The 24,137-nt window shown below is 49.6% G+C and overlaps 3 protein-coding genes and 1 long non-coding RNA gene across 9 annotated transcripts in view; 1 reads left to right on the top strand and 3 right to left on the bottom strand.

The window, feature by feature from the left end:
• Positions 1-6,428: 6,428 nt before the first annotated feature.
• TMEM25 (transmembrane protein 25) lies at positions 6,429-10,971 on the bottom strand. Of its 2 annotated transcripts, XM_053593763.1 has the most exons (9): positions 10,945-10,971; positions 10,333-10,426; positions 9,785-10,096; positions 9,039-9,329; positions 8,704-8,838; positions 8,387-8,417; positions 8,141-8,241; positions 7,914-8,000; positions 6,429-7,764 (listed from the first exon to the last, which is right to left on the bottom strand). In XM_053593763.1, the coding sequence occupies exons 2-9, from the start codon at positions 10,400-10,402 to the stop codon at positions 7,691-7,693; spliced, it is 1,101 nt and encodes a 366-aa protein (XP_053449738.1). In that variant the 5' UTR covers positions 10,403-10,426; positions 10,945-10,971; the 3' UTR covers positions 6,429-7,690. The 2 variants fall into 2 exon arrangements, 1 of the variants encoding a protein (XP_053449738.1); XR_008380606.1 differs by lacking the exon at positions 10,945-10,971 and having other exon boundaries at positions 7,703-7,764; positions 7,914-8,020; positions 10,333-10,419.
• Positions 10,972-11,023: 52 nt separating this feature from the next.
• Positions 11,024-23,855, top strand: LOC128587525 (uncharacterized). Its single transcript, XR_008380607.1, has 3 exons — positions 11,024-11,116; positions 16,301-16,439; positions 23,783-23,855. It is a non-coding gene; the product is annotated as an uncharacterized LOC128587525 (long non-coding RNA).
• TTC36 (tetratricopeptide repeat domain 36) lies at positions 11,159-16,399 on the bottom strand. The gene is made up of 3 exons (XM_053593774.1): positions 16,267-16,399; positions 14,998-15,186; positions 11,159-11,476 (listed from the first exon to the last, which is right to left on the bottom strand). The coding sequence occupies exons 1-3, from the start codon at positions 16,379-16,381 to the stop codon at positions 11,214-11,216; spliced, it is 567 nt and encodes a 188-aa protein (XP_053449749.1). The 5' UTR covers positions 16,382-16,399; the 3' UTR covers positions 11,159-11,213.
• KMT2A (lysine methyltransferase 2A) overlaps positions 17,166-24,137 on the bottom strand; it is a 104,658-nt gene continuing 97,686 nt past the window's right edge. For all 5 annotated transcript variants that reach the window (XM_053593735.1, XM_053593737.1, XM_053593736.1 and 2 more), the window contains 2 exons: positions 23,680-23,809; positions 17,166-22,089 (listed from right to left, as the gene is read on the bottom strand). In XM_053593735.1, the coding sequence (XP_053449710.1) occupies positions 21,814-22,089; positions 23,680-23,809 (406 nt within the window). In that variant the 3' untranslated portion in view covers positions 17,166-21,813. The remainder of the gene's footprint in view (positions 22,090-23,679; positions 23,810-24,137) is intronic.

Raw genomic sequence — 24,137 nt, 5'->3', positions numbered from 1 at the left:
TGGGTAGAGTGCCCTGGCATTATAGCTCATAGCAACCTCCAACTCTTGGCCTCAAGCAATCCTCTTGTCTCAGCCTCCTGAGTAGTTGGGACTATAGGCGTCTGCCACAACACTCAGCTACACACACACACACACACATATATATATATATATATTTTTTTTTTTTCTCATTTTCTTTTTTTTTTTTGGTGGTTTTTGGCCGGGGCTGGGCTTGAACCCGCCACCTCTGGCATATGGGACTGGCGCCCTACTCCTTGAGCCACAGGCGCCGCCCCACACACACACATATATTTTTTAGAGGTCTCACTCTAGCTCAGGCTGGTCTCCAACTTCTGAGCACAAGCAGTCCACCCTCCACGCCTCCCAGAGTACTAGGATTACAGGCATGAGCCACTGAACCCAGCCAAATTAGGATTCTTTAAGCATAGCTGGGCGTTGTGGCGGGCGCCTGTAGTCCCAGCTGCTCGGGAGGCTGAGGCAAGAGAATCGCTTAAGCCCAGGAGTTGGAGGTTGCTGTGAGCTGTGTGAGGCCACAGCACTCTACGGAGGGCCATAAAGTGAGACTCTGTCTCTACAAAAAAAAAAAAAAAATTATGCAAAAACCTACTTCCTGTCTTCCTTCTTTCCTTACCGTCCCCTTGACTAATTTAGTCTGAAGGCATTAGGTGGATCTGAGCAAGGGAGACATCTAGGTGGGGGCTGGTGGGGGCATCAGAGCCTGAACAGGGTGAGAAAGGCTTCTGTGGGGTTGGAGGATGGCAGTGACAGTGGCAGCCAGGAGTGGGATATTGGAGCCCAAATGAGTCAAAAGAGGGCATCCAAGCATGGGAGGTGGTAGCAATAACCAAAGCCTGAGCAGAGGAAGGAGGGATCTGTCCAGGGACAGTGGCAGCCACCAGCTTGCCAGATCAGAGTCTGAGCAGAAGAGGCATCTGCATAGCCTACAGGGTATGTTAGAACCCGAGTGGAAGGAAGATGGCATCCTTTGAGGGAGAGGGGGGCTGTATGTGAAGTGGCCCAGGACAGGTGACAGGTGTCCAAGCAGAATGAACAGAGCATATGGGAAAGTGGGGAGCAAGTGTCTGCAAGTGGAGTTTTAGAGCCCCATAGGGTAAGGCAGTCATCAATGCAGGACAGTTTGAAAAGGCAGAACGGGAGATTGGTTATATACAGGAGGGCTGATCAAATAAATACACATACTGAGGACAATGGGAACAAGTTTTCACACTGAATAAGAACAAATTCACAGGGTGTCGCCTGTGGCTCAGTTGGTAAGGCGCCGGCCCCATATACCGAGGGTGGCGGGTTCAAACCCGGCCCCAGCCAAACTGCAACCAAAAAATAGCTGGGCGTTGTGGCGGGCGCCTGTAGTCCCAGCTACTCCGGAGGCTGAGGCAAGAGAATTGCTTAAGCCCAGGAGTTGGAGGTTGCTGTGAGCTGTGTGAGGCCACGGCACTCTACAGAGGGCCATAAAGTGAGACTCTGTCTCTACAAAAAAAAAAAAAAAAGGATTCTTTAAGCAAATGTCCAGGTTCCTACCTTCACGTCAACATCCATTCAGTTGTTTGGTGTCTTATTGGTGTGTGCGTGTGCATGCTAACGAGCAGAGGGTAAGTAAGGAAATAGAAGACCTAACATCATAAACCAGCTAGATCTAACAGTCACAGAACACTCAACCCAGCAACAGTGTACACATTCTCTCAAGGGAACATGGGTAGACCATGTGTTAGGCCGAAAATTAAGTAAGTCTCCATAGGTTTAAGCACTAGATATACAAAGTATCTTCTTTGACTGCACTGGGTTGAAGATAGAAATCAGTAACAGGAGGAAAACTGGAAATTTCACAAATTTGAAAAAATTAAGCAATATACTTTTTTTTTTGCAGTTTATGGCTAGGGCTGGGTTTGAACCCGCCACCTCTGGCATATGGGGCCAGTGCCCTACTACTTTGAGCCACAGCACCACTCAATATACTTTTTTTTTTTTTTGACACAGTCTCACTCTGTTGCCCCATCTTAGAGTGTCATGGCATAAGCCAGTCTCACAGAAGCCTCAAACTCCTGGGCTCAAGCAATCTGCCTGCCTCAGGCAGATTAGCTGGGACTACTGGATAGCTGGGACCACCGGCATGCGCCACAGCACCTGGGTAATTTTTCTATTTTTAGTAGAGATGGGGGTCTCACTCTTGCTCAGACTGGTCTCAAACCCCTGAGCTCAAGGGATCTTTCCACCTTGGCCTCCCAGAGGGTTAAGATTACAGGCATGAGTCACTGCAGTTGGCCAAGGGTTACCCTCTTAAACAAACAATGAGAAAGAAACCATGCTGCAGTGTGTACTAGAAGTTCATTCCTTGTTAAGGCTGACGCCACGGCACTCTACCAAGGATGACAAAGTGAGACTCTGTCTCCAAAAAAAAAAAAAAGTGTTCTTGGCTGGGCATGGTGGCTCATGCCTGTAATCCTTGTACTGTAATCCTGTAATCCTTGTGGGAGGCCGAGGCAAGTGGATTGCTTGAGTTTACGAGTTCTAGACCAGCTTGAGCAAGAGCGAGACCCCATCTCTAAAAAAAAAAAATAGCCAGGTGTTGTGGGAGGTGCCTGTAGTCTGCAGGAGGCTGAGACAAGGGAATCACTTAAACCCAATAGTTTGAGGTTGCTGTGAGCTAAGATGCCAGGGTGTGAGCTGCCAGGCCCAGCCATGAGCAGAGATTTTTTTTTTTTTTTGTAGAGACAGAGTCTCACTTTATCGCCCTCGGTAGAGTGCCATGGTGTCACACAGCTCACAGCAACCTCCAACTCCTGGGCTTAGGCGATTCTCTTGCCTCAGCCTCCCAAGTAGCTGGGACTACAGGCGCCCACCACAACGCCCGGCTATTTTTTTTGTTGTTGCAGTTTGGCCGGGGCCGGGTTTGAACCCGCCACCCTCAGCATATGGGGCTGGCGCCCTACCCGCTGAGCCACAGGTGCCGCCCGAGCAGAGATTTCTTTGTGTGTGTGTGTGTGTGTGTGTGTGTGTGTGTGTGTGTGTGTGTGTGTTTTGGCCGGGGCTAGGTTTGAACCCGCCACCTCTGGCATATGGGACCAGCGCCCTACTCCTTGAGCCACAGGCGCCGCCCACCGAGCAGAGATTTCTTAATCTGCATCTTCTGAGAAAAGTCTTTAGCTTTCATCAAATTCTCCAAGAGGGTCTGTCACTCAACAAAGTAACAAGGAATCCCCAATCCAAGGGATAAGTTTGGAATATTAGGACATGGTTTCTAAGTCCACCCCCAAGTAAGCACTTGGCTGTAAGATTTGGCAAGAACAGCGAACCTTTCTGCTAAAGTTTAAGACCTTGATGGGCGGTGCCCATAGCTCAGTGGTTAGGGCCCCGGCCACACCCTCTGGGGCTGGTGTGCACGAACGCTGCCTGGGCTTGCAAAACAAACAAAAAAAACAGCCGGGCATTGTGGCAGGTGCCTGTAGTCCCAGCTACTTGGAAGGCTGAGACAAGAGAATCACTTAAGCCCAAGAGTTTGAGATTGCCATGAGTTGTGATACCACAGCACTCTACTGAGAATGACAAAGTGAGATTCTGTCTCGATAAAATAAAATAAATAAAAAAAGTAAGACCTTGAGAACAGCCGAGAGGAGCTTGCAGCTTTGCCAAAGGACCATCAAGAAAGGCGCCCAAGACTTTCCCTTCCACAAAATAGGCATGGATGAGAGAGTCAACAGAAATGACAGCAAAGACACTCTGGCTTCTCAGTTATGAAGTGGCAAGGAGTTAACATAGAGAATCAGTAGAAGCCAGAACTGAGTTCCTCTCTGGTTGCTGATGTAGCCTTAGCCACTCCCCTGGAGAATACTGAGCAAGAGAGAGGTGAGGGAAGGACATGAACTAGAAACCCTCAGAGCCATGCAAGCCATGCCAATCGATCACTAAAAAATAGAACATAGGCTGGGCATGGTGGCTAACACCTGCAATCCTAGCACCCTGGGAGGCCAAGGTGGGGGATTGCTTAAGCAGTCTGAGTAGCATAGTGAGACCCAGTCTCTACAAAAAATAGAAAAATTAGCTGGGCGTGGTGGCACGCATCTGTAATCCCAACTACTCAGGAGACTGAGGCAAGCAGGAAAATGACTTGAACCCAGGAGTATGAGGTTGCAGTGAGCTATGATGATGCCACTCTGGCACAGCAAAGCCCTATCTCAAAAAAATAAAAAATAAGGGTCAGTGCCTGTGGCTCAAAGGAGTAGGGCACCAGCCCCATATGCTGGAGGTGGCAGGTTCAAACCCAGCTCCGGCCAAAAACTGCAAATAAATAAATAAATAAGGCCAGACCTGGTGGTCCACACCTGTAATCCCAGCACTCTGGGAAGCCCAGGTGGGCGGATTGTGTGAGCTCAGACTGAGACCAGCTTGAGCAAGAGTGAGCCCTTGACTCTAAAAACAATAAATTAAAATAGATAAAATAAAAATATTAGCCAGTAATCCCAGCACTCGGGAGGCTGAGGCAGGTGGATTATTTGAGCTCAAATGTTTGAGACCAGCCTGAGCCAAAGTGAGACCTCGTCTCTAAAAATAGCCAGGCATTGTGGCAGGTGCCTGTAGTCCCAACTACTTGCAAGGCTGAAGCATGAGGATTGCTTCAACCCAAGAGTTTGAGGTTGCTATGAGTTATGATGCCATAGCACTCTACCAAGGGTGACAAAGTGAGATTCTGTCTCAAAAAAAAGTTTTGTTTTTGTTTTTTTTAAAAAGGCCAGGTGCAGTGGCTCATGGCTGTAATCCTAGCACTTTGGGAAGCCCAGGCCGGTGTATTGCTTGAGCTCAATTCTAGACCAGCCTGAGCAAGAGTGAGACCTCCCTGTCTTCTAAAAATAGAAAAACTCACCAGGCATAGTGGCACGTACCTGTAGTCCCAGCTACTCGGGAGGCTGAGACAAGAGGATTGCTCAAGCCCAGGAGTTTGAGGTTGCTGTGAGCTATGATGTCACAGCACTCTACCCAGGGCAACTGAGTGAGACTCCATCTCAAAAAACAAACAGGGAGGTGCCCATAGCTCAGTGGGTAGGGCGCTGGCCACATACACTGAGGATGGGGGTTCAAACCCAGCCTGGGCCAGCTGAAACAATGACAACTCTAACAACAAAAAAAGTGGCCTGGCGTGGTGGGCACCGGTAATCCCAGCTACTTGGGAGTCTGAGGCAAGAGAATCGCTTTAAGCCCAGGAGTTTGAGGTTGCTGTGAGCTGTGACGCTACAGCACTCTACCCAAGGTGACAGCTGGAGACTCTGTCTCAAAAAAAGAAAAGACAAAACAAATAAAATAAATCACAGCCTAGTCTGAGTCTTCTCTACCTCTCAGGTATAGGATGAGCAGACTCAGCATACCTTAGCCCCCGTCCTGAGTAGGGACGGTTGGCCAAGTCATATGGACCAAATGAGAATGGGATGCTGGCTATGTAACTATGAGCCCCACCTGGCACTTCCGGAGTAGAAAATGCCAGCCCTACCACTAGAACAGCATAATTAAAAAATACTACTGTAGGGCGGCACCTGTGGCTCAAGGAGTAGGGCGCCGGTCCCATATGCCAGAGGTGGCGAGTTCAAACCCAGCCCTGGCCAAAAACAAACAAACAAAAAAAAACAAACTACTCCTGTAGGGCGGCGCCTGTGGCTCAGTCGGTAAGGCGCCGGCCCCATATACCGAGGGTGGCGGGTTCAAACCCGGCCCTGGCTGAACTGCAACCAAAAAAAGTAGCTGGGTATTATGGCAGGCGCCTATAGTCCCAGCTACTCGGAAGGCTGAGGCAAGAGAATCGCTTAAGCCGGGAGTTGGAGGTTGCTGTGAGCTGTGTGATGCCATGGCACTCTACCGAGGGCCATAAAGTGAGACTCTGTCTCTACAAAAAACAACAACAACAACAACAAAAAAAACACTACTGTAGGGCAGCGCCTGTGGCTTAAAGGAGTAGGGCGCTGGTCCCATATGCTGGAGGTGGCGGGTTCAAACCCAGCCTCGGCCAAAACTGCAAAAAAAAAAAAAACTACTGTATTTACTTTCAGAAATAAAAGACCTGAAGCAAATTTGCTAGGGTCAGAGTTCAGTGGTGCTTGTTATATTTTCTTGCTGTGTGATTTTTTTCTTTTTTTGAGACAGCCTCCCTATGTCACCCTCCGTAGAGTACTGTAGCGTCATAGCTCACAGCAACCTCAAACTCTTGGGCTCAAGCGATTCTCTTGCCTCAGCCTCCCTAGTAGCTGGGACTACAGGTGCCCGCCACAACACCTGGCTATTTTTTTGTTTGTTTAGGAGGCTTGGGCCGGGTTCAAACCCACCAGCCTCGGTGCATGTGGCCAGCACCCTAACCACTGAGCTATAGGCATCAAACCTCTGCTGTGTGATTTAAAGATTTCATTTGAAAAACTTATTTCAAGAAATGAAGTGGAGATATGTAAATCCATTCAGTCAAGTTTATTGTTATTGAATTTACTGTGTGCTCAGCACTGTCCTAGGCCATAACATAAAAGAAATTACAAAACAAGATCTCAACAAGGGAAAAATATACTCTACACTATATGCATTTCTAATCATTTCCATATTGTTTTTTAAAGTAATCTGAGGTCATCTGCAGGTATGTGGTCTTCCTCTTTCTACACGTCCTCCTATAGCTTCCAGCACTTTTGAATCGTGCCCACTGGGATCATCCTAGTGGGGCAGGAAGAGTGGCTGATGAGGCAGCCAGGGGTGAGTCAGGGGTCCCTGGCAGAGGAGACATGCTAAAAGGGAAACCAACGTTCACAAGGGCTTGGGATACTCACAGTGAATCATTGAAGGGCAAACTTGGGGAGACCACAGAAAGGGCTCTGGGCCCCTGGCTCACCCCCTCCCCCAGGAGATGTGCTTAAAGTGCTAACACTGTAAGAAAATGATGCATAGCTACACAACATCCGAGGTGCCACTGCGACTGTCATCTCCCTCTTCCTGACTTGTGCTAACATCAGGCTCTGGTACCTCCAGGGGCCAGGCCAACAGAAAAGTCTAGTGCCCAGCGAAGAAGGTCCAACATATAACCTAGTGTGCTCAAGAGGAGGGGAAAGCAGACGGGTAGATGACGGCAGAGAGGCCGGCAGCAAAAGGGACTAGTTTGTGCTTGGCCAGTGCCCCTGGGTCAGGGATTGGTTCCCGTGCAAATGGCAGTTTGATTCTATACAGCTAGCAGGGTCCTAAATTCTCCCTGAGGAAAACAAAGCTACATAGTACAGGAAGAAAATCCATGCAGGGCTCTCCCTGGCCCCCAAGCCCACATGCCCCCATGCCTACAGTTCAAGGTGCCAGGGAGTACAGGTGCGGGGTATACAGCAGGCCATGCCACACTTGGATGCTGGATGACATCTGAACACCCCTGGCCAAGGAGCTCCAGCTGCCTGGACCCAGTCATCACATGCAGGGTCCCAACCTGAGTTGATACAAAGGTCTTAGGTCCAGCTGGCAGCCTCGCCATGGATACCTGTGCCCCTGAGGGTCCGATCCCAGTGAAACACATCGTGTGCTTGACACAGAGGGCACTTCAGCCAGGAGGGGAAGCAAACGTGGACGTGGCCTGGCCTCTTCATGTTGGCAACGTGGTGAGGCAGAGGATGCCTTGGAGGAGGAGCAGGAGGGTATCTGGGGGCTAAGAAGGCACCCCCATCTTGCCCTCAGCTCAGAGCCAGATCTCATCACTGCTCATGCTGGACACTCGATAGATGTAGCCCAGCATTGGGAGCCGGATGAAACCTGTGAGGTCGAACATGCACAGGGAACTCAGTAATGCTGGTTCCTGGGAAGGTGGTAGAGCCCTCTCTGCCCCGGGCACTTAGAGGCCTTTAGTACATGCTCGGGGATGAGGAGCAGAGCAGGAGAGCAGCAGGCCCCTTCTCTTGTACCTTGGCTGGTGAGAAGGCCACCGGGCTCTGGGTCCAGGAGCTCTGGCCGGCTATTGTTCTGAGCCATCTGCCTGTCTGCTGGTTTCCCTGTTAGGTGATAAAGGGGACTGTGCCCAAGACAGGAGCATGCCTGATGCGGCCTTGCCCCTCCCCAGCACTAGCGTGTCTTTTTCTCAGAAGCACTTCTGAAGATAAAGCAGGTACAAACAGCAGGGTCCTGGGTGTACCTCTAGAATCTGGAGTGAGGTCGTTGAGCTGAAGGTTGGACGGGAGGGACATGTTCTCCCGAGGCAGACGCACATTGTTGAGTTTCAGGTTGTTGGAGTCACTACAGGGCAGACAAAGGTTGGGATATACTCAGGCACCAGCAGGCTACTGAGGCCTGTTTCAGGCCTTCCAGGAACCCCAGGTTCCCACCTATCCCCATCCTATATTTCAATTCAGCCCATCTACCCAGCCCCAGGGAGAGTTACCTAGAGATCAGAGATGGGCGCCGGGAGGGGCCTGAAGAGAAAAAAACCATGTTGCTGATTCTCGGTATGCCCAGCCATGCTGGGCTCTGTCCCCCTGCCCTCTCGGACCTAGGATCCACAGGCAAGTGGTCTCTCAAATGCCAGCCCTGTTACTAGGGCCTGACCCCACTACCCAGGGTGCATGTGTCCTAGCCTGGACGTGCCTTGCCCCTTGTCAGAGACAACCTGTTCTGCCCAGCTCTACTTGCCGTCCTTGCTTCTCACCCTAACCTCACTGCCCTCCAGCCACCCTCTGCCCCCAACACCCCTGGCCCTACCTTTGGTCTTCTTCTTCTCTTTCCTGCAAACCAGGCAGGCCACCAAGGTGCTGAACCCCACGAGGGTGCCCAGGGCCAGCCCTCCAGCTACAACAATGCCCAGCAGCGGCACTTCTACCCTGGTGGCCAGGAGCCCTGCAAGTTGTCCTCTGGTTAGGTTCCAAGTGGGCAGTGCCCCCATCCCTGAAATGCTATAGTAACTACTCTGTCTTCCTTGCCCAAGGTGGGTGGGAACAACTCATCCACAAGACCCACCCAAAGGGCAACAAGTCCTCTGCACTGTGACTCCTGTGCCCACCTGAGCCTTTGTTGGGCCAGTTGCTGGCGATTCTTACCTGGGGCTGGAAGCGAGGCACTGGTGACACCCACATCATTGGTGGCCACCACTGAGATGTTGTGTGGCAGGCTGCGGAGCTGCAGCTGCACAGTGTGGTTGGTGAGCCAGGGGTAGTTCTGGGCATCCAGCACCAGAAAGTCAGAGGTGTTGATGGTCACTGGCCCATCCTGGTCGATCCAAGTGACATTGGCAGGCGGGTTGGCACGCACCAGGGCAAACAGGACAACAAGGAGGCCTGGGCCCTGAGCTTCCTGGTACTTGGCCCCGACCTGGGCAATCTCCGGCTTAACTGGTACAAAGCAGAGGCCAATATGCTCTCACCACAGCGCCTCGTGCTTTTGGCCCTCTCTTCCCAAACCCAGATGGGAGCCAGGAGCCTGGACCTCTCCTCAAAGCAGGCACTAAGAACTGGGACGGCTGGGTCTGCCAGAGAGGCAGAATTTCATAGACATTCGGAGTATGTGTATAAATACGAGAGCCCAAATATCTGGATTTGAATCCTGGCTCTGTTTCTTACCGGCTCCACGACCTTGGGCAGATTGCTTGACTTCTTTGTACCTCAGTTTTTTAATTTGTAAAATGGGATAACAATAGTAATCACCTCAGAGGATTATAGTCAGGATAAAGCGATTTTATATCTGCAAAGTGCTTAAGTGTTTATTAAATGTCCTGTCAACCACCTGCCTGATGGCTTCTGGGGGTCCCTGGGCAGAGAACCTCCCTGCCCACCTCAGGGGCACTCACACTGCACATTGAGGATGATGGAGGCATTGGCTGATTGGCCACTGCCTGGGTCCTGCAGGGAGCAGTTGAGCTCATGCTGGGCCCGCTGTGCAGTGATAGTAAAGGTGCTGGTGCCTCCAGAGAAGGCCTCTCCGCCCACGTTCAGCAGTCTTGAGGTGCTGGCCTCCTGTAGCTGTCCATCCAGGTACCAGGCCAGGCGGGGGGTTCCAGGGCCCCCTGAGACCCGGCAGGTGAAGGCGTGACGCTCATTCTCCCGAAGTGACAACTCAGACCAGGTCTGACCATCTATTTGTGGAGCCAACTCCCCCCAACCTGGAAAACAGCAGCATGCCTCTGGAAAGGGCTGGAGGAGGGTTGTTCCTGTTCTGTGACCAGGATGAGGTCATTACTGAGGGGCAGTGGGCCCAGAGATGGGGCACCTGGGTTCTCTCACCAGGGAATGACTGGACCTAGGGTAAGTGGGTGAAGGGAACCTGAAGTGCCCCAACAGAATGTGTAGCAAGGAGAGGAGAGAGGGGTGCTTGGTGGAGGAATGAACAGGGGTGTACCTGAGCTCAGAAGGGCTGGCAGGAACAGCAGTGTGTGCGAGAGTGTAGCTGGGCCTAGAGGCAGCGCCATGGTGGCCCCGGCCTGGGCCCTAGGCTGCCGAGAGAAGGGGGCGGGCCTCGGTGTCAGCTAGGTGTGAGGAGGCAGGCCAAGCAATTTCTCCAGGAATATGCTTTCCAGAAACAAAAAGAACCGTGCTCGGGAACACAGATGTAGACGGCCCACAGTGGGGAAGGCACGGACACGATCAGCAAAGCCCAAAGGCACAGACCCACCCAGAGCGTACCTGGCCACCCTGCAGGCGCAGAACCAAGCACTGACTCCCAGGGACAAACAGGTACACACTCCCAGATACAAAAGCAACGAGCGACCGCGCAACCACACCATTCCCAGATACGCACGCACACGCGCGCTCGAGATACAAGTGCCCTTCCCCCAAAGGCAGATCCTTTTTCTCGACCCCTCCTCCTCCTATCCGGTTTCCCCTCCCATCTCTTCCCTACGCCCCTGCCCAATCGGGATATCTCAGGAGGATTTGGGCGGGGGAGAAGGGGGTCCGGGAGGGGAGGTCGCAGCAGCATCCCGCCCCCGCCCCCTTCCCCGGGGCAGCTCACCTGGCTCCCTCCCAGAGCACAGCCAGAGCAACTGCTCAGGTCTGCGGAGCACCGCAGTCTGCTGCAAGGGCGGGGGCAGCGCCAGGCAAGGCCAATCAATGCCCGACCACGGGCCCGTTGCGCCCTCCTCTGGGGCCCCCCACGCCGGGCACACCTGAGTGCGCTTCTCCGGGTGCGTGGGCGCGTGGGCGGGACGCGGAAGCAGGCAGAGTCGGTCAGGCCGGGGTAGCTTTATTGGTTCAGGGCCCCTCCTGTCTCCCTGGCCGCGCTCAATGCCCGTTGCGCGGCCCGCGCAGCTGCCCCATCATGTCAGCCAGCATGCGGTTGCACAGCGCGGCGTAGGGGTTGAGCAATACCAGCTGGCGCCGCGCAAAAGTGCTTCCCAGCCGCGCCGCCCGCTCGAAGTCCCTGCGGGCATCGTCGTCCCGGCCCTGCAGCCTCGCCAGGAGCCCGCGTTGCACGAAGCTCTGGCGGGCGGCGCGGCCCCGGCCTCCGCTTAGCTCCACGGCGCGTTCCAGGTCCTCCAGGGCGCCTGCGGGGCGGGATTAGGGGTCAGCGCCATGCTCTGGGCGGTAGGTGCCAGAGTACCCCGCAATCGGTGGCGGTCCCTGAGGTTCCGGGCACGGCTATTTACCGCCCACTTGGTGCACATGCAGACATTGATGCTGGAGGTAGGGACTGTTACTCCTATTGCACAGATAAAGGCTGGAAGAACTGGGAAGACTTGCCCTTGGCTGCACAGCCACTTAGGAACGGCTAGTTCCTATTATTTTCCACCACTAATATACCAGAACATGAACGTTGCGGGAGGATTTTGAATCAGGTCATTGTTTATGATTCTGGCTTATTGTTGGGCAAGTAGCAGCCAGTTCATTCCGTGTGTGTGTGTGTGTTTAGCGTTTTAGCAGCTAATCCACACATAAATTATTAATCATCTACTGCGTGCCAGGTGACCGACTCAATCCCAGGATTCAAAAAAATTATAGATCCCAGCGCAATGGCTGGATCCGTAATCCCAACTACTGGAGAGGTTAAAGCCAGGAGTTGAAGACCAGTTTGGGCAACATAGGAGACCCTGCTGCCGCTACAAAAAATAGAAATAAGCCAGGTGCAGTGGCGCGCCTGTAATCCCAGCTACCGGGTGTGGGTGGGGGATCCCTTGAGCTCTGGAGTTTGAATCCAGCCTGGGTAACAAAGCAAGACCCCCCCACCCCCACCCCCATCCTGGTCTCTTAAAAACTTTTTAAAAAATTAAACAAAATTGTAATTAACTGCACAACCATTTCTTACAAAGACAATAAAGTCAGCTTCTCATTCTTTTCCTGAGGGCTTTTTGCATTGCTTGTTGAAATTTAGGTCAGCTTTCTCTCCCCAGTTTCCTGGACTGATGGTCTTTCCTCATTCTTTTATTATCTCCATGATCTTTCATGTATCTAATTTCCTTGGAAGATGGTCCTGGAGCCAGAGATGGCCTGCACCATTTTAATTTTTGTTATTCTCATAAAATACTTGGGTTAGGGCTCTGAACTCAGAACCTCAGGCAGCCAGCTGGTGTCTTCTGTAAGGTCCACCAAGCTGCTTTCATCCAGGCTCTGCTTCCATTCACTCAGGTTCTCCAGTCTCCTAAAGAGCCTGACAAGGCACTTAGGGAGCTCCAGCACCATCCTGGAGCAAGGCTGATCTTTCCTCTTTTGGGTAGTTATGTGTCTTAGTTCTTTGAACCCAGCAGGAGTTAATGCTCCTCCATTCCACCCAGGCTGCTGAGAAGCTCTCAGATTGTAGTGTTCCTTGGCTTCCCTTAGAGGAGGTGGTCTGGAGTAATCACCTCTTCACCACTCTGGAGTTTCAGCCACAGGTTATCTCCAGGGGCCTGAGGCATACAAGCCTGGAAAGGGGCTGTTGCTGGAATGTAGTCCAAACTACTCAGCCTGGCATGCCTGGCCCTGGGAGTCCCTGCACCAGCACTGGTCCTAACAAGTAGTTCCCTACTAGGCTTCCGTAGTTTACACCTTTTTGGTCAGCCTGGACCCTTCTGTCTCTGTCCCACTGTTACCAAGCTAGCCATAGTAACCTGAATACAGCAGGTTTGATCCAATCACTCCCCTGTTAAAACCCTTGAGTGGGACTCCCGCCTGTAATCCCAACACTCTGGGAGGCTGAGGAAGGAGGATCCCTTGAGCCCAGTAGTTGGAGATTGCAGTAAGCTATGATGACACCATTGCCGTCTAGGACAGTGGTTTTTTTTTTTTTTTTTTGAGACAGAATCTTACTTTGTTGCCTTTGGTAGAGTGCCGTGGTGTCACAGCTCACAACAACCTCCAGCTCTTGGGCTTAGGCAATTCTCTTGCCTTGGCCTCCTGAGTTAGCTGAGACCACAGGCACCCACCACAACGCCCGGCTATTGTTGTTTGTTGTTGCAGTTTGGTGGGGCCTGGGTTTGAACCTGCCACCCTTGGTATATGGGGCCGGCGCCCTACTCACTGAGCCACAGGCGCCACCCTAGGGCAGTGGTTCTCAACCTTCCTAATGCTGCGGCCCTTTACTACAGTTCTTGTGGGTCGTGACCCACAGGTTGAGAACTGCTGCTCTAGGGCAACAGAGTGAGACACTGTCTCAGGCAAAAAAAGCAACTCTTGAGAGATCACTCGTGTTTTCAGGACATAGTCCAGTCTCGACCTAATACTCCCAGTGTCTTTTTTTTTTTTTTTTGTAGAGACAGAGTCTCACTTTATGGCCCTCGGTAGAGTGCTGTGGCATCACACAGCTCACAGCAACCTCCAACTCCTGGGCTTCAGCGATTCTCTTGCCTCAGCCTCCCGAGTAGCTGGGACTACAGGCGCCCGCCACAACGCCCGGCTATTTTTTGGTTGCAGTTAAGCTGGGGCCGGGTTTGAACCTGCCACCCTCGGTATATGGGGCCGGCGCCTTACTGACTGAGCCACAGGCGCCGCCCTACTCCCAGTGTCTTAACCATCTGGCTCCTGCCTACCTCTCCAGGCTCAGCTCTTTATCTTTCCTCCACTGCCTGCTCCAGCCAGCCTGGGAGTCTGAAGTTCCCTGTACCTATGCATACCTTCTGGATCTCTCCTGCTCTACCTTCTCCCATTCCCTTCCACTCACCCAGCTAACTCCTCATCCTTCAAAACTTGTCCTTCACGGAAAGGTTCCATGTTGACTTCTCTTAAACTTGTCTTGCTAGTATCATCATTATGTGTCTGTTCTACCCCCTATGCTGGGAACTTCTCGAGCAGTATCACGTGGCCATTGAAAGCACACACTCTGCATCCCTGCTGCCTGGTTCAAATCCCAGCTCTGCCACTTCCTAGCTGTGTGATAGTGGACAAGTTACTTAACATCTCCATGCTTCAGTTTCTTCATCGACCAAAGAGGATAACACTAGTGCATACCTGCAGGGTTGTCGTGAGGATTAGGTGCGTTACTACAGCTCATATGTAAAGTGCTTAATGCCAGGCACACAGTAACTGCTATGTAAATGTTAGCTGTCAATAGTATACCTTTTACCACTGCATCCTCAGTACTTAAGCCTGCCACATAGTAGGTTCTCATTAAATGTTCTTTTTTTTTTTTTTGTAGAGAACAGTCTCACTTTATGGCCCTCGGTAGAGTGCCGTGGCCTCACACAGCTCACAGCAACCTCCAACTCCTGGGCTTAAGCGATTCTCTTGCCTCAGCCTCCCGAGTAGCTGGGACTACAGGAGCCCGCCACAACGCCCGGCTATTTTTTGGTTGCAGTTTGGCCGGGGCCGGGTTTGAACCCGTCACCCTTGGTATGTGGGGCCGGCGCCCTACCGACTGAGCCACAGGCGCCGCCCTCATTAAATGTTCTTTAAATGAATGAATGAATGAGATGTAACCTCTTCCGACTTTCACACAGTCCCATGAGATTAGCAGGACCATGAATAACATCTCACATGTAAGAAGATGGAGCTTAGTGACTCCCCACCCCTCATAGCCGAGCTCCACAGCCATTTCCTCCTGGTCTGGGGGCCCTTTCTGCAGAGGTTCCAGAGGCTCCAGGGCATCGCCCCTTACCTGCCACATCTCCCTGAAGTCGCCGGGCCTGGGCTCGGTTGTTGTAGGCTGATGCCCTCTCAGGCAGCAGGCAGATGGCTTGGCCAAACCTCTCCAGGGCTGTGTTGAGGTCCCCAACCTCTGCTGCCATCACCCCCTGCAGCTCCAGGGCCTTGTACTCCTCCAGCTGTGCTTGAGGGAAAACTCCATCTGTGCTCAGGAAGGAGCCAGGAGGAGGGGACAAGGAGCAAGAAACAGCCACCGAACCAGAGCTGACTGTGGGTCACAGTCAGTTGCAGTGTTTGGGGTAGTGAGCACTGAGGACTAGCTGGACTAGCACTGCCTAAGTTCCAAATGGATCTGGGAAAGGGATCTTGGTTGGCCCTCCAGTGCCAAGAGACTGAAGCCCAAACTCCTTAATTGGTAGCTAAAGAACTTGCTCTAGATCACACAACCCGTGAATAACAGTTTGGATTGGAACCCAGGGCTTTCGGCTCCAAAGCCTGTCCTTACTTTGCTCTACTACACTGCCTCTTACACAAAGGCCACCCTGACATTTATGTTATGAAAATCACTTCATATGTATTCCCAGGTTTTCCACCTGAAGTTTCATAGGCCTTCATTCCTCCAGAAACAAAGGGCATCAACTCTTTCATTAGGGAGCAGTGGGGAAACCAGTTAGCTCAGTGCTGCAATAGTGTTTAACACATGCAGGCTGAGTGGCGCCTCAGCACTTTGGGAGGCCAACCCCTTGAGGTCAGTTCAACTGTTGCTACAAAACCTAGAAAAATTAGCCGGGCACTGTGCCTGTTGTCGAGCTATTTGGGAGGCTGAGAGAGAAGGATCATTTGAGCCCAGGAGTTTGAGGTTGCCACTGCCCTCATTCCCAGGCAACAAAGCAAGGTTCTATCTCTGGAAAGAGAAAAAAAGCTAGTTTTGCTTGCTATAATGGACCCACTCAAGTGAGCCACCACCCCCTGCCCTGCCCTGTTGGTGGTAGGGGTGGACAGTAAAATTCTCTGTTCTGACAAAGATGTGAGAGTTTAATATCACCCAACACAATTTGGCTTGAGCCATGGAATCAATGAAGTGGTAAGTTCAGGGGTGTAAGAGCTCATGGCTTTCTCCTCTTGGCAGAATGTCTAATCAGGATCAGCCAACCTGATTCTAATCTCAGTCATAACCTGAGGGTTATGGAATAGGGGCCCTGCAAGATCACCTGCCTCTGCCACTCTTGGGAGGCCAGGAGGGAGCCTATGTGGAGAGCTACACTCCAGGTCAAGCGCTCACCTTCATCTAGTTCTTCCTTTTCTGCTGCTTCTAGGTCCAGCCCAACAACATCTCCAAATGGGGTATCTGGGTTGAAGATGGCCTGCAACACTGCCTGATCATTTGGAGTCCCCATGGTATTCAACTCCGAAATCCCAAAAGGTGACTCAGATTGAGAGAAGAGGGAGGAAGGGGTAAGTGCTGAGCCTCCAACAGGCAGTTGATCTAAAGGTGGAGTTTCTGTTGGAGGACCATCCCCTCAAGAGGAGTGTCTCCCGTTCCTTGGCTTTAGTGTTAACTTAACCCCCCTGGGCCTGGGGTTAGTGACCCCAGCTGGTAGAATATTTACAGTTATTTCTCAACTGGCCCCCTCACCTCCAGAATAAACAAATCCAGTTTTATCCTTAAGGTGGAGCAGAGCAAAAGGGGGCTCTCCAGCTTTTCCCTGAAATGCTTTCATTTTATTCACAAGAAAATTGTTAGAAGCCACCACTTGTTCTTTCTTGGATAAGAGAGGGAATATATAGAAGGTAAAGTAACTATTCCTTTGTCTTCTTGACCCCTTCCTGAGCGTTCATCAGTGATGAGCAAAGAAAGAAAATATAGCTTGAGCTGGACCAGTTGTGTGCACCTATAGTCCCAGCTACTGGAGGCTGAGAATCCCTTGAGTCCAGGTCAAGGCTGCAGTGTGCTATGATACTGTTCCTGAGCTCCAGCCTGAGTGATCAAGAGACCCTATCTCTAAAATAGTTAGAGTAAGTGTGGAATGGTACCTGAAGGTAGGCTATGGGTGGGTAATGATTTAGTGATTCCACCTTAAAAAGGAAAAGGACGGACTGTGGAAGGTACTTTGCACCAGGTCATAGGACACGCCCCCTTGCCACCCCCACCAAGGCCAAAAGGAAGCTCAACCCTGTGTTGCAATAAACTTGACATGTTTATTAATTAAACTATCACTTAAATAAAAAAAAGTGCATAGAAAATAAACATGTTTAAAAACTCCTTTTTTTTTTTTTTTACAACTATGTACACTTTTTACTTTTACATTCAGTCTTTCGTAGAGAGCTTTCAGCATTATTATTTTTTGAACTATTAAAGTATTTTCCTTCATCCCTGTCACAGGGAGTTAACACTGATGGACTTTAGACACATTTTCCTTTTATTTTTTTTCTCTTTTTCTCTAACCAGAAGCTTGGAAGAACACAAGGAAAAAAAAAAAAAAGATCAGTTATACATGATAAAGTTGTCAAGAAATGTCTTATTTCTAGAAAAGAAGCTTGTCATCTGTTGAGCTCTTGAAACAATTATTCAACTACCTGTATTTACTAAAGAGACTGTTAAAAGTTCAATAAAAGAAACACCACAATTCTATTTTCTTGGTTGAAAGACAGAACTAGAGTACCTCGGAACAAGATACCAGGAAAGCACAGAACACAATTTTCCCCTAAATGCAGGTGGTAACCCCAACATTCATAACCAAAAATAGAGAGACAGGAGTACAGGTACTGACTGGCAACATTCATGGGCAGAAAAAAATCCAGGTGACACCATTTCTGCATTTCTCTCTGATCCCAGGAATAGAGTGTTTCACCATCCCTTTGTTTGGGTTTTCCCCCATTTTGGGAATCAGAGGAATGCAAGCCTGACATTTTCCTGCCACTACTAGCGACTGTAACACAATCCTTACCTATAGTGTTAAGAGAATTAAAAGCCATGGACTGAACTAGGCTTTGTTACATGGTGCATTACTATATTAGTTCCTATATATATATTTATATTTATTTGAAAACCAAAACAAACAAAAAGTTGCAAGTTTTCAGAGTGTGAGACTTGACTGGTATTCATGATTCAGCACAAAACCATCTGCTCAATAACCTTGTATTGCTTAAAACTGAAGGAAATGAAACATAAAATTACACCCAGCCCTTTGCAATGACCCGCTTTTCCTTAAAAACAAAAACAACTTGATTTCTATTTTAAAAAAAATCCCAAATCAAAGGTTAACATCTGACAAGGTTTTGACCTCTAGTATTTTCAGATATTGATTGAATGTCAGTCCTTTAGAAAGATACATTCATTAAAAGAATTTTTTTTGTTTTTTTGTAATGTTTTTTTTTTTTTTCTTTTTTTTTAAATCAAGGGAGCTGCATGGTGCTCACTGCATTGGCCGGCGGCGGGGGAGAAGGGGGTTTGACAGAGGCGAGCAGGGTGGTAGGCTAGGTCCCGGTCTGGTAGAAAACGTATAGCTGCCAGGGCTTTCCCCCTTGATTATTTTTATTGGCCTAAAAACAGAAGGGGCTGTGCTGAAGGTGGTGGGCGGCCAAGGAGGGAGCCAGGGGACCGAGTTCCGGCCAAAAGGTCAGCGCCATGCAGCTGTTCTGGTTACACAGTTGTCACTGGCCACCAGGAAATGCAGCCACAACAGGTTCTAGCAGCAAAGCTATAAGTGAGCTGGCTCTCACTGAGAACTGACCAGGTTTGCAGCTATTACTCCTTAGGGATTTGGGGTGCCCCTTGGGGGATTCTTGGGAATGACCCACCACAGTTCCTCAGTCTGCATTTTTGTGCGGATATTCCCTCGGTCACTTTCAAAACAAACTCAGACATGTTTGTGAGATAGCAATGCCATTTTTGCCTTCTTTCCCTCCCATAGGGAAACTTTAGCTTATCCCCCAAGTTGCTGGCAGGTATGCTGAAATTTTGGCAATGGACTCAAGGCTGACTAGAAGAGGGATTTCTCATTTTTGTGGCTGACAATTAGGATGTGGAAAGGCAAGGCAAACCATCTGCAGCTGGCAGAAGAAGGAAAGATGTGGGTCCCTCCCCTGTCCTCAGGGTTTGGGGGTGGTAGAAAGAACGAGGAGGGGGCTCACAGTACAGCATGGCCTAGCAGGGCAGTAACTAGGTCTATTTAGCTGAATTTCCCCCACCCCCTGACTGGCCTTTGGGTCTTTCTCAAGGTGAATTCATGACCCATCAGTGCATTAATCATTTCAGTAACAAATGCAGCTTAAGTTTTTCTTTAAAAAAAAAAAAAAATAGGAATACAAGGATTTACAAAAAAACCTCACACAGTGCAATAATAAAGGAAACCAGACACGAGTGGAACCCCTAGGGCCACTGCATCTTTTTCATGGGCAAAAGGAAGAAGGGAGGTGGGGTCTGGGTAGAGTGCTTTTCCCCAGTCCCCTGCTGGCACTTCTCCACGATGACAAGAAAGTATCTGCCATCCTGGCCACAGTGCTGGGCTCCCTGCATGACAGTGAATACAGTGACAATGTTCCAGCAAAGCCACCAGACAAAGTTCTTAAGGTCACAGAATAAAAGGGAGCCCAGGATGGAAGGCACAGCAGAGCCATGAGTCCTGGGGCAGAGAGTGCTGGGCTGAGTCGTATTGCTTTGCTAGACTTCCTTAGGAATGGGCTTCTTGCAGTGAGGAAAGGGTGCCCCACCCTCTACTTGGACTGCACTACTCTGAAACCTTGTGGCAGAGGCAGAGAAAAATCTGCTTTATTGTGAGTGGTCAAACTGTGCTTCAGTTTCAACGGGCTGCCCACGAAGAGGGCACAAGGTGATCAATGGTTTCTTTGCAGGTATGAGGACTTGGTGGGCAGAGGGAAAGGAAAAGAAGTGACCTATGAGGCAGATGGTGATGGAAAATGTCAAGTTGCCATTCAACTTGTTGGTCGCTAACTCTGAAGTTGGAAAGATGAGGGAAATGTAGAAGATGACTGTCTTTCACCACTCTGGAGGTAGTGGCAGAAAGGAGAGAGAGTATGGGAAAGAGAACAAACTGTTGCAGCGAGATACTACCATAGCCTTTTGAGGAGCTTCAATAGGGGAAGGAGGAGAGTGTCCCAGTGGAATTGGGTGACCTTCCTTCTCCATTTATTGTCAAAGAGCAAACCCAGGAAACATTTATGTCAACAGGGCACAAACAAGCTACACATTCAACAACAAAAAGTACACCTTCTAGGGGAAGTTGGGCAGGAAAAACCAGACTTTGTGTGTACAGCTGAATATTTTCTCTAACTTCATCCTATGAAAATAAAAAATTATTAAAAACCGATCTTCTTTTAAATTAGGATAATACCGCGGTTTAAAAAATAGCCTTGTCATAAGTGCTTCTCCCTATGAAGTGCTTCTCATAGAAAAATATACAAAATATATTTACATTTATAAAACCTTAAATAGTAAACTGTAAACAGAACAGAGTAAAATCCAATGACTTAATTTAACACGATCAGGACACTGTCTTGGGGGAAGGAAGAGAAGAAACATTTGATGCTGTTTTGACCACATCCTCAGGAGTAATCAGGGCAGTAGTGTCATTTAATTTACTTTACCCATGGATTGTGCACAGGTGGCAGAGTTCTCTCAACACAAGGTGGTCTAGTCCCCAAGTTTTGGGCCTTGAAATCTGATTAGTGTTCTGCCTTCAACTGGACATTGACCATTTAAAAATTAAGTTCTTCCTATGTCTTCACAAGGGGAAAATAAAGTAACCATGTCCTAGGAGTGGGGCCCAACGGTCATCCTGGTTGTGATACTCCAATTGTTGCATGATTCAAATCCTATTTAAATAATCTTTTGCCTCTTCTAAAAAATCATGCTACATATCTTTCTTTAAAACTCCCAAGGGAGCTTTATGAAAATTTCTCCAAATTCTGTCTGGTTATGACCAATGGCTCCTGGCCACTTCCCCTGGAGTGCTTATAGGCTCAGGGAACTTCTTGCAGGCATATCCATGCCCAATAGGGAGTGTCCTCGAGCAGGGAGTCAATCTCCCCTACCACCCAAAAAGAAGAATGGGAAAGCAGTGGGATGAAGGACAGGGGGAAGGAAGGATGGGGAGGGAGGAGTAGGAATGGGAGGGAAGCTGCTCCTAATGCCAAGAAAGGTGACTGGCTGAGCTAAGGCTCATGGGGACCACACCCCCACTTAAAGCCCACAGACTCAATGTTTGGTAATTAATTGGCACAACCCCAAGACAGCCTTTTGACACCAGAGGTGCTATGAATCCTGTCTTCCAGCCAGAAGTGAACTCTTTAAGTAGGAGAACAGGGAAAACCACCAGACCTCTGGTTTGTTCAACAGATGGCCGGCCATAGGTGAGACCTGGCTGGCAAACTGTCAGGTATCCAACCAACCTATCTGGGGCTTTGCCTGACCCTTCACTTACAGTGCTTGGGAAAGGGCCAAGGCAAGGATGGCAACTTATCTTCGAGGAGATGTTCAGACCCAATCTCCCAACATAACTAACCCTCCATAGGCTCCTTCCAGGCAAGTCTGCCAGGGACCCCGTTTCCCACTTATGAACAGCAAACAATCAGAGGGGCCCCAGGAGAAAGTCGATCATGGATCTTTTCTTCAAGACCTCAACTCTTTCTCCAGGACTATGATCACATGTATAATGTGAATATAGGACATAAGGAAGTTCAGCCATCACAGAGGCCCCTCAACCGTGCCCACTCAATCCTGGAGCTCCCAGCTGCTGGAAAAGCCCTTCAGCATCGCTCTGGGTGGCCCTGTGTCCTAGTACTCCAACACTGTGGGAGAAGAGCAGCTTTAGTTTAGGAACTTCCGGCATTTCTTGGCGCCACAGTTGCAGGGCAGCTTGTTGCTGGCATCCTCAATGGGGAACTTATAGTCATACGTGAGTTCCTCCCCTCGGTAGATCTTACGCATGGCAAAGATGACAATGTGCTTCTGCCCATCAATATTGATGACTCGTGAGTAGCAGTTAGGCTCACAAGAGTGATTGATGAAGCGCGCAGCATTTCCATGCATGGTGGCATCCACTACCTCTGAGTCATCAATTCGGAACATGTAGCAACCAATGCCCTATACATGGAGGAGAAAGGAGAAGAACTTATTATTTCTTTCTTTCTTTTTTTTTCGAAACAGAGTCTCACTATGTTGCCCTCAGTAGAGTGGTGTGACGTCTTAGCTCACAGCAACCTCAAACTCTTGGGCGTAAGCGATTCTCTTGCCTCAGCCTCCCAAGTAGCTGGGACTATGCCTGGCTATTTTTTTTGTTTTTGTTGTAGTTGTCATTGTTGTTTAGCAGGCCCAGGTTGGGTGTGAACCCCCCAGCTCTGGTGTTTGTGGCTGGCACTCTAGCCACTAAGCTACAGGCCCTGAGCCAGAACTTATCATATTTTTTTTTTTGAGACAACAGTCTCACTTTGTCACCCTGGGTAGAGGGCTGTGGCGTTATAGCTCACAGGAACCTCCAACTCTTGGGCTTAAGCGTTGCCTCAGCCTCCCAAGTAGCTGGGACTACAGGTACCCGCCACAATGCCTGGCTATTTTTTGTTGCAAATCTCATTGTTGTTTTAGCTAGCCAGGCTGGGTTTGAACCCGCCACCCTTGGTATATGGGGCCGCCGCTCTGCCCACTGAGCCACAGGCGCCACCCAGAACTTATTATTTCTAATACATTTCCTAACCTTCTCCTGATGTTACTGATAGCCATTGATAAACAAAGTTTATTCTAGTAAAATTTCCGGATTTCTCCTTTCAGTTTTTTTTTTTTTGTCCAGAGCTGGGTTTGAACCCGCCACCTCTGGCATATGGGGCTGGTGCCCAACTCCAATGAGCCACAGGCACCACCCTCTCCTATCTTTCAAGATGCTTCCATGAGTTCCTAGATTACAGGCACTAAACTACAGGTTTAATGTCCCTGCAGGAAAGAGAAACCTAAAACTTGTATAATTATGTGCTTTTGATCCTGGGCTCCATAGATTTCAGAGATTTTTTTTTTTTTTGAGACTGAGCCTCAAGCTTTTACCCTGGGTAGAGTGCCAAGGCATCACAGCTCACAGCAACCTCCAACTCCTGGGCTCAAGTGATTCTCCTGCCTCCCAGGTAGCTGGGACCATAGGTGCCCACCACAACGCCTGGCTATTTTTTGGTTGCAGCTGTCATTGTTGTTTGGCAGGCCCAGGCTGGATTAGAACCCGCCAGCTAAGGTGTATGTGGCTGGTGCCTTAGCCGCTTGAGCTACAGTTGTCAAGCCCAGAGATGATTTTTTTTTTTTTAAAAAGGTCTTTGAATTGGGCAGCGCCTGTGGCTCAGTTGGTAAGGGGCCGGCCCCATATACCGAGGGTGGCGGGTTCAAACCCGGTCCTGGCTGAACTGCAACCAAAAAATAGCTGGGCGTTGTGGCAGGCGCCTGTAGTCCCAGCTACTTGGGAGGCTGAGGCAAGAAAATCGCTTAAGCCCAAGAGTTGGAGGTTGCTGTGAGCTGTGTGATGCCATGGCACTCTACCGAGGGGCATAAAGTGAGACTCTGTCTCTACAGAAAAGAAAAAAAAAAAGGTCTTTGAATTGATAGCAAACAATTTTTGGGGGGATCTAGGGGTCATATTGAGAGTTGATGTTGCCTTTCTACAGCAAAACAAAAGTGGGTGAGTGAAAGTGAGAGACTCACCTTGCTGTCATAATACTTCTCTCTCTTGTCAGTCTGGATGGAACGGATGACATTGCCAGCATATTCTATCACCATCTCACCAGCATCAATGTTTCTCTTACAGAAAAGACCCCGCCCATGGATGGGAGACCTGAGACAAACAAGGAAAAGAGAGCAGACAAAATTTTCAAGGAAGGCTAACTATGTGAATACGTGAATAAATTCTGATCTGTTAATTCCCCAGGAGGGATATACATTTGAGAAAAAAAAAAAAAAGATTCTTTTTGTAGTCATGAGACATATATATATATATATATATCTCATGCATTTCATTTAATCTTGTTTTTGGAAGCAGAATCTTGTTCTGTCACCCCAGCTGATGTGTAGTGGCATCATTATAACTCAAACTCCTGGGCTCAAGAGATCTTCCTGTCCCAGTCTCCCATGTAGCTGGGATTACAGGTGCATACCACTGTGCC

This window comes from Nycticebus coucang, chromosome 6 (genome assembly GCF_027406575.1).
Source record: "Nycticebus coucang isolate mNycCou1 chromosome 6, mNycCou1.pri, whole genome shotgun sequence".
NCBI classification, from domain to species: domain Eukaryota; kingdom Metazoa; phylum Chordata; class Mammalia; order Primates; family Lorisidae; genus Nycticebus; species Nycticebus coucang.
The sequence above is the reverse complement of the archived record's forward strand: the minus strand, read 5'-3'. Positions and strand labels throughout refer to the sequence as shown.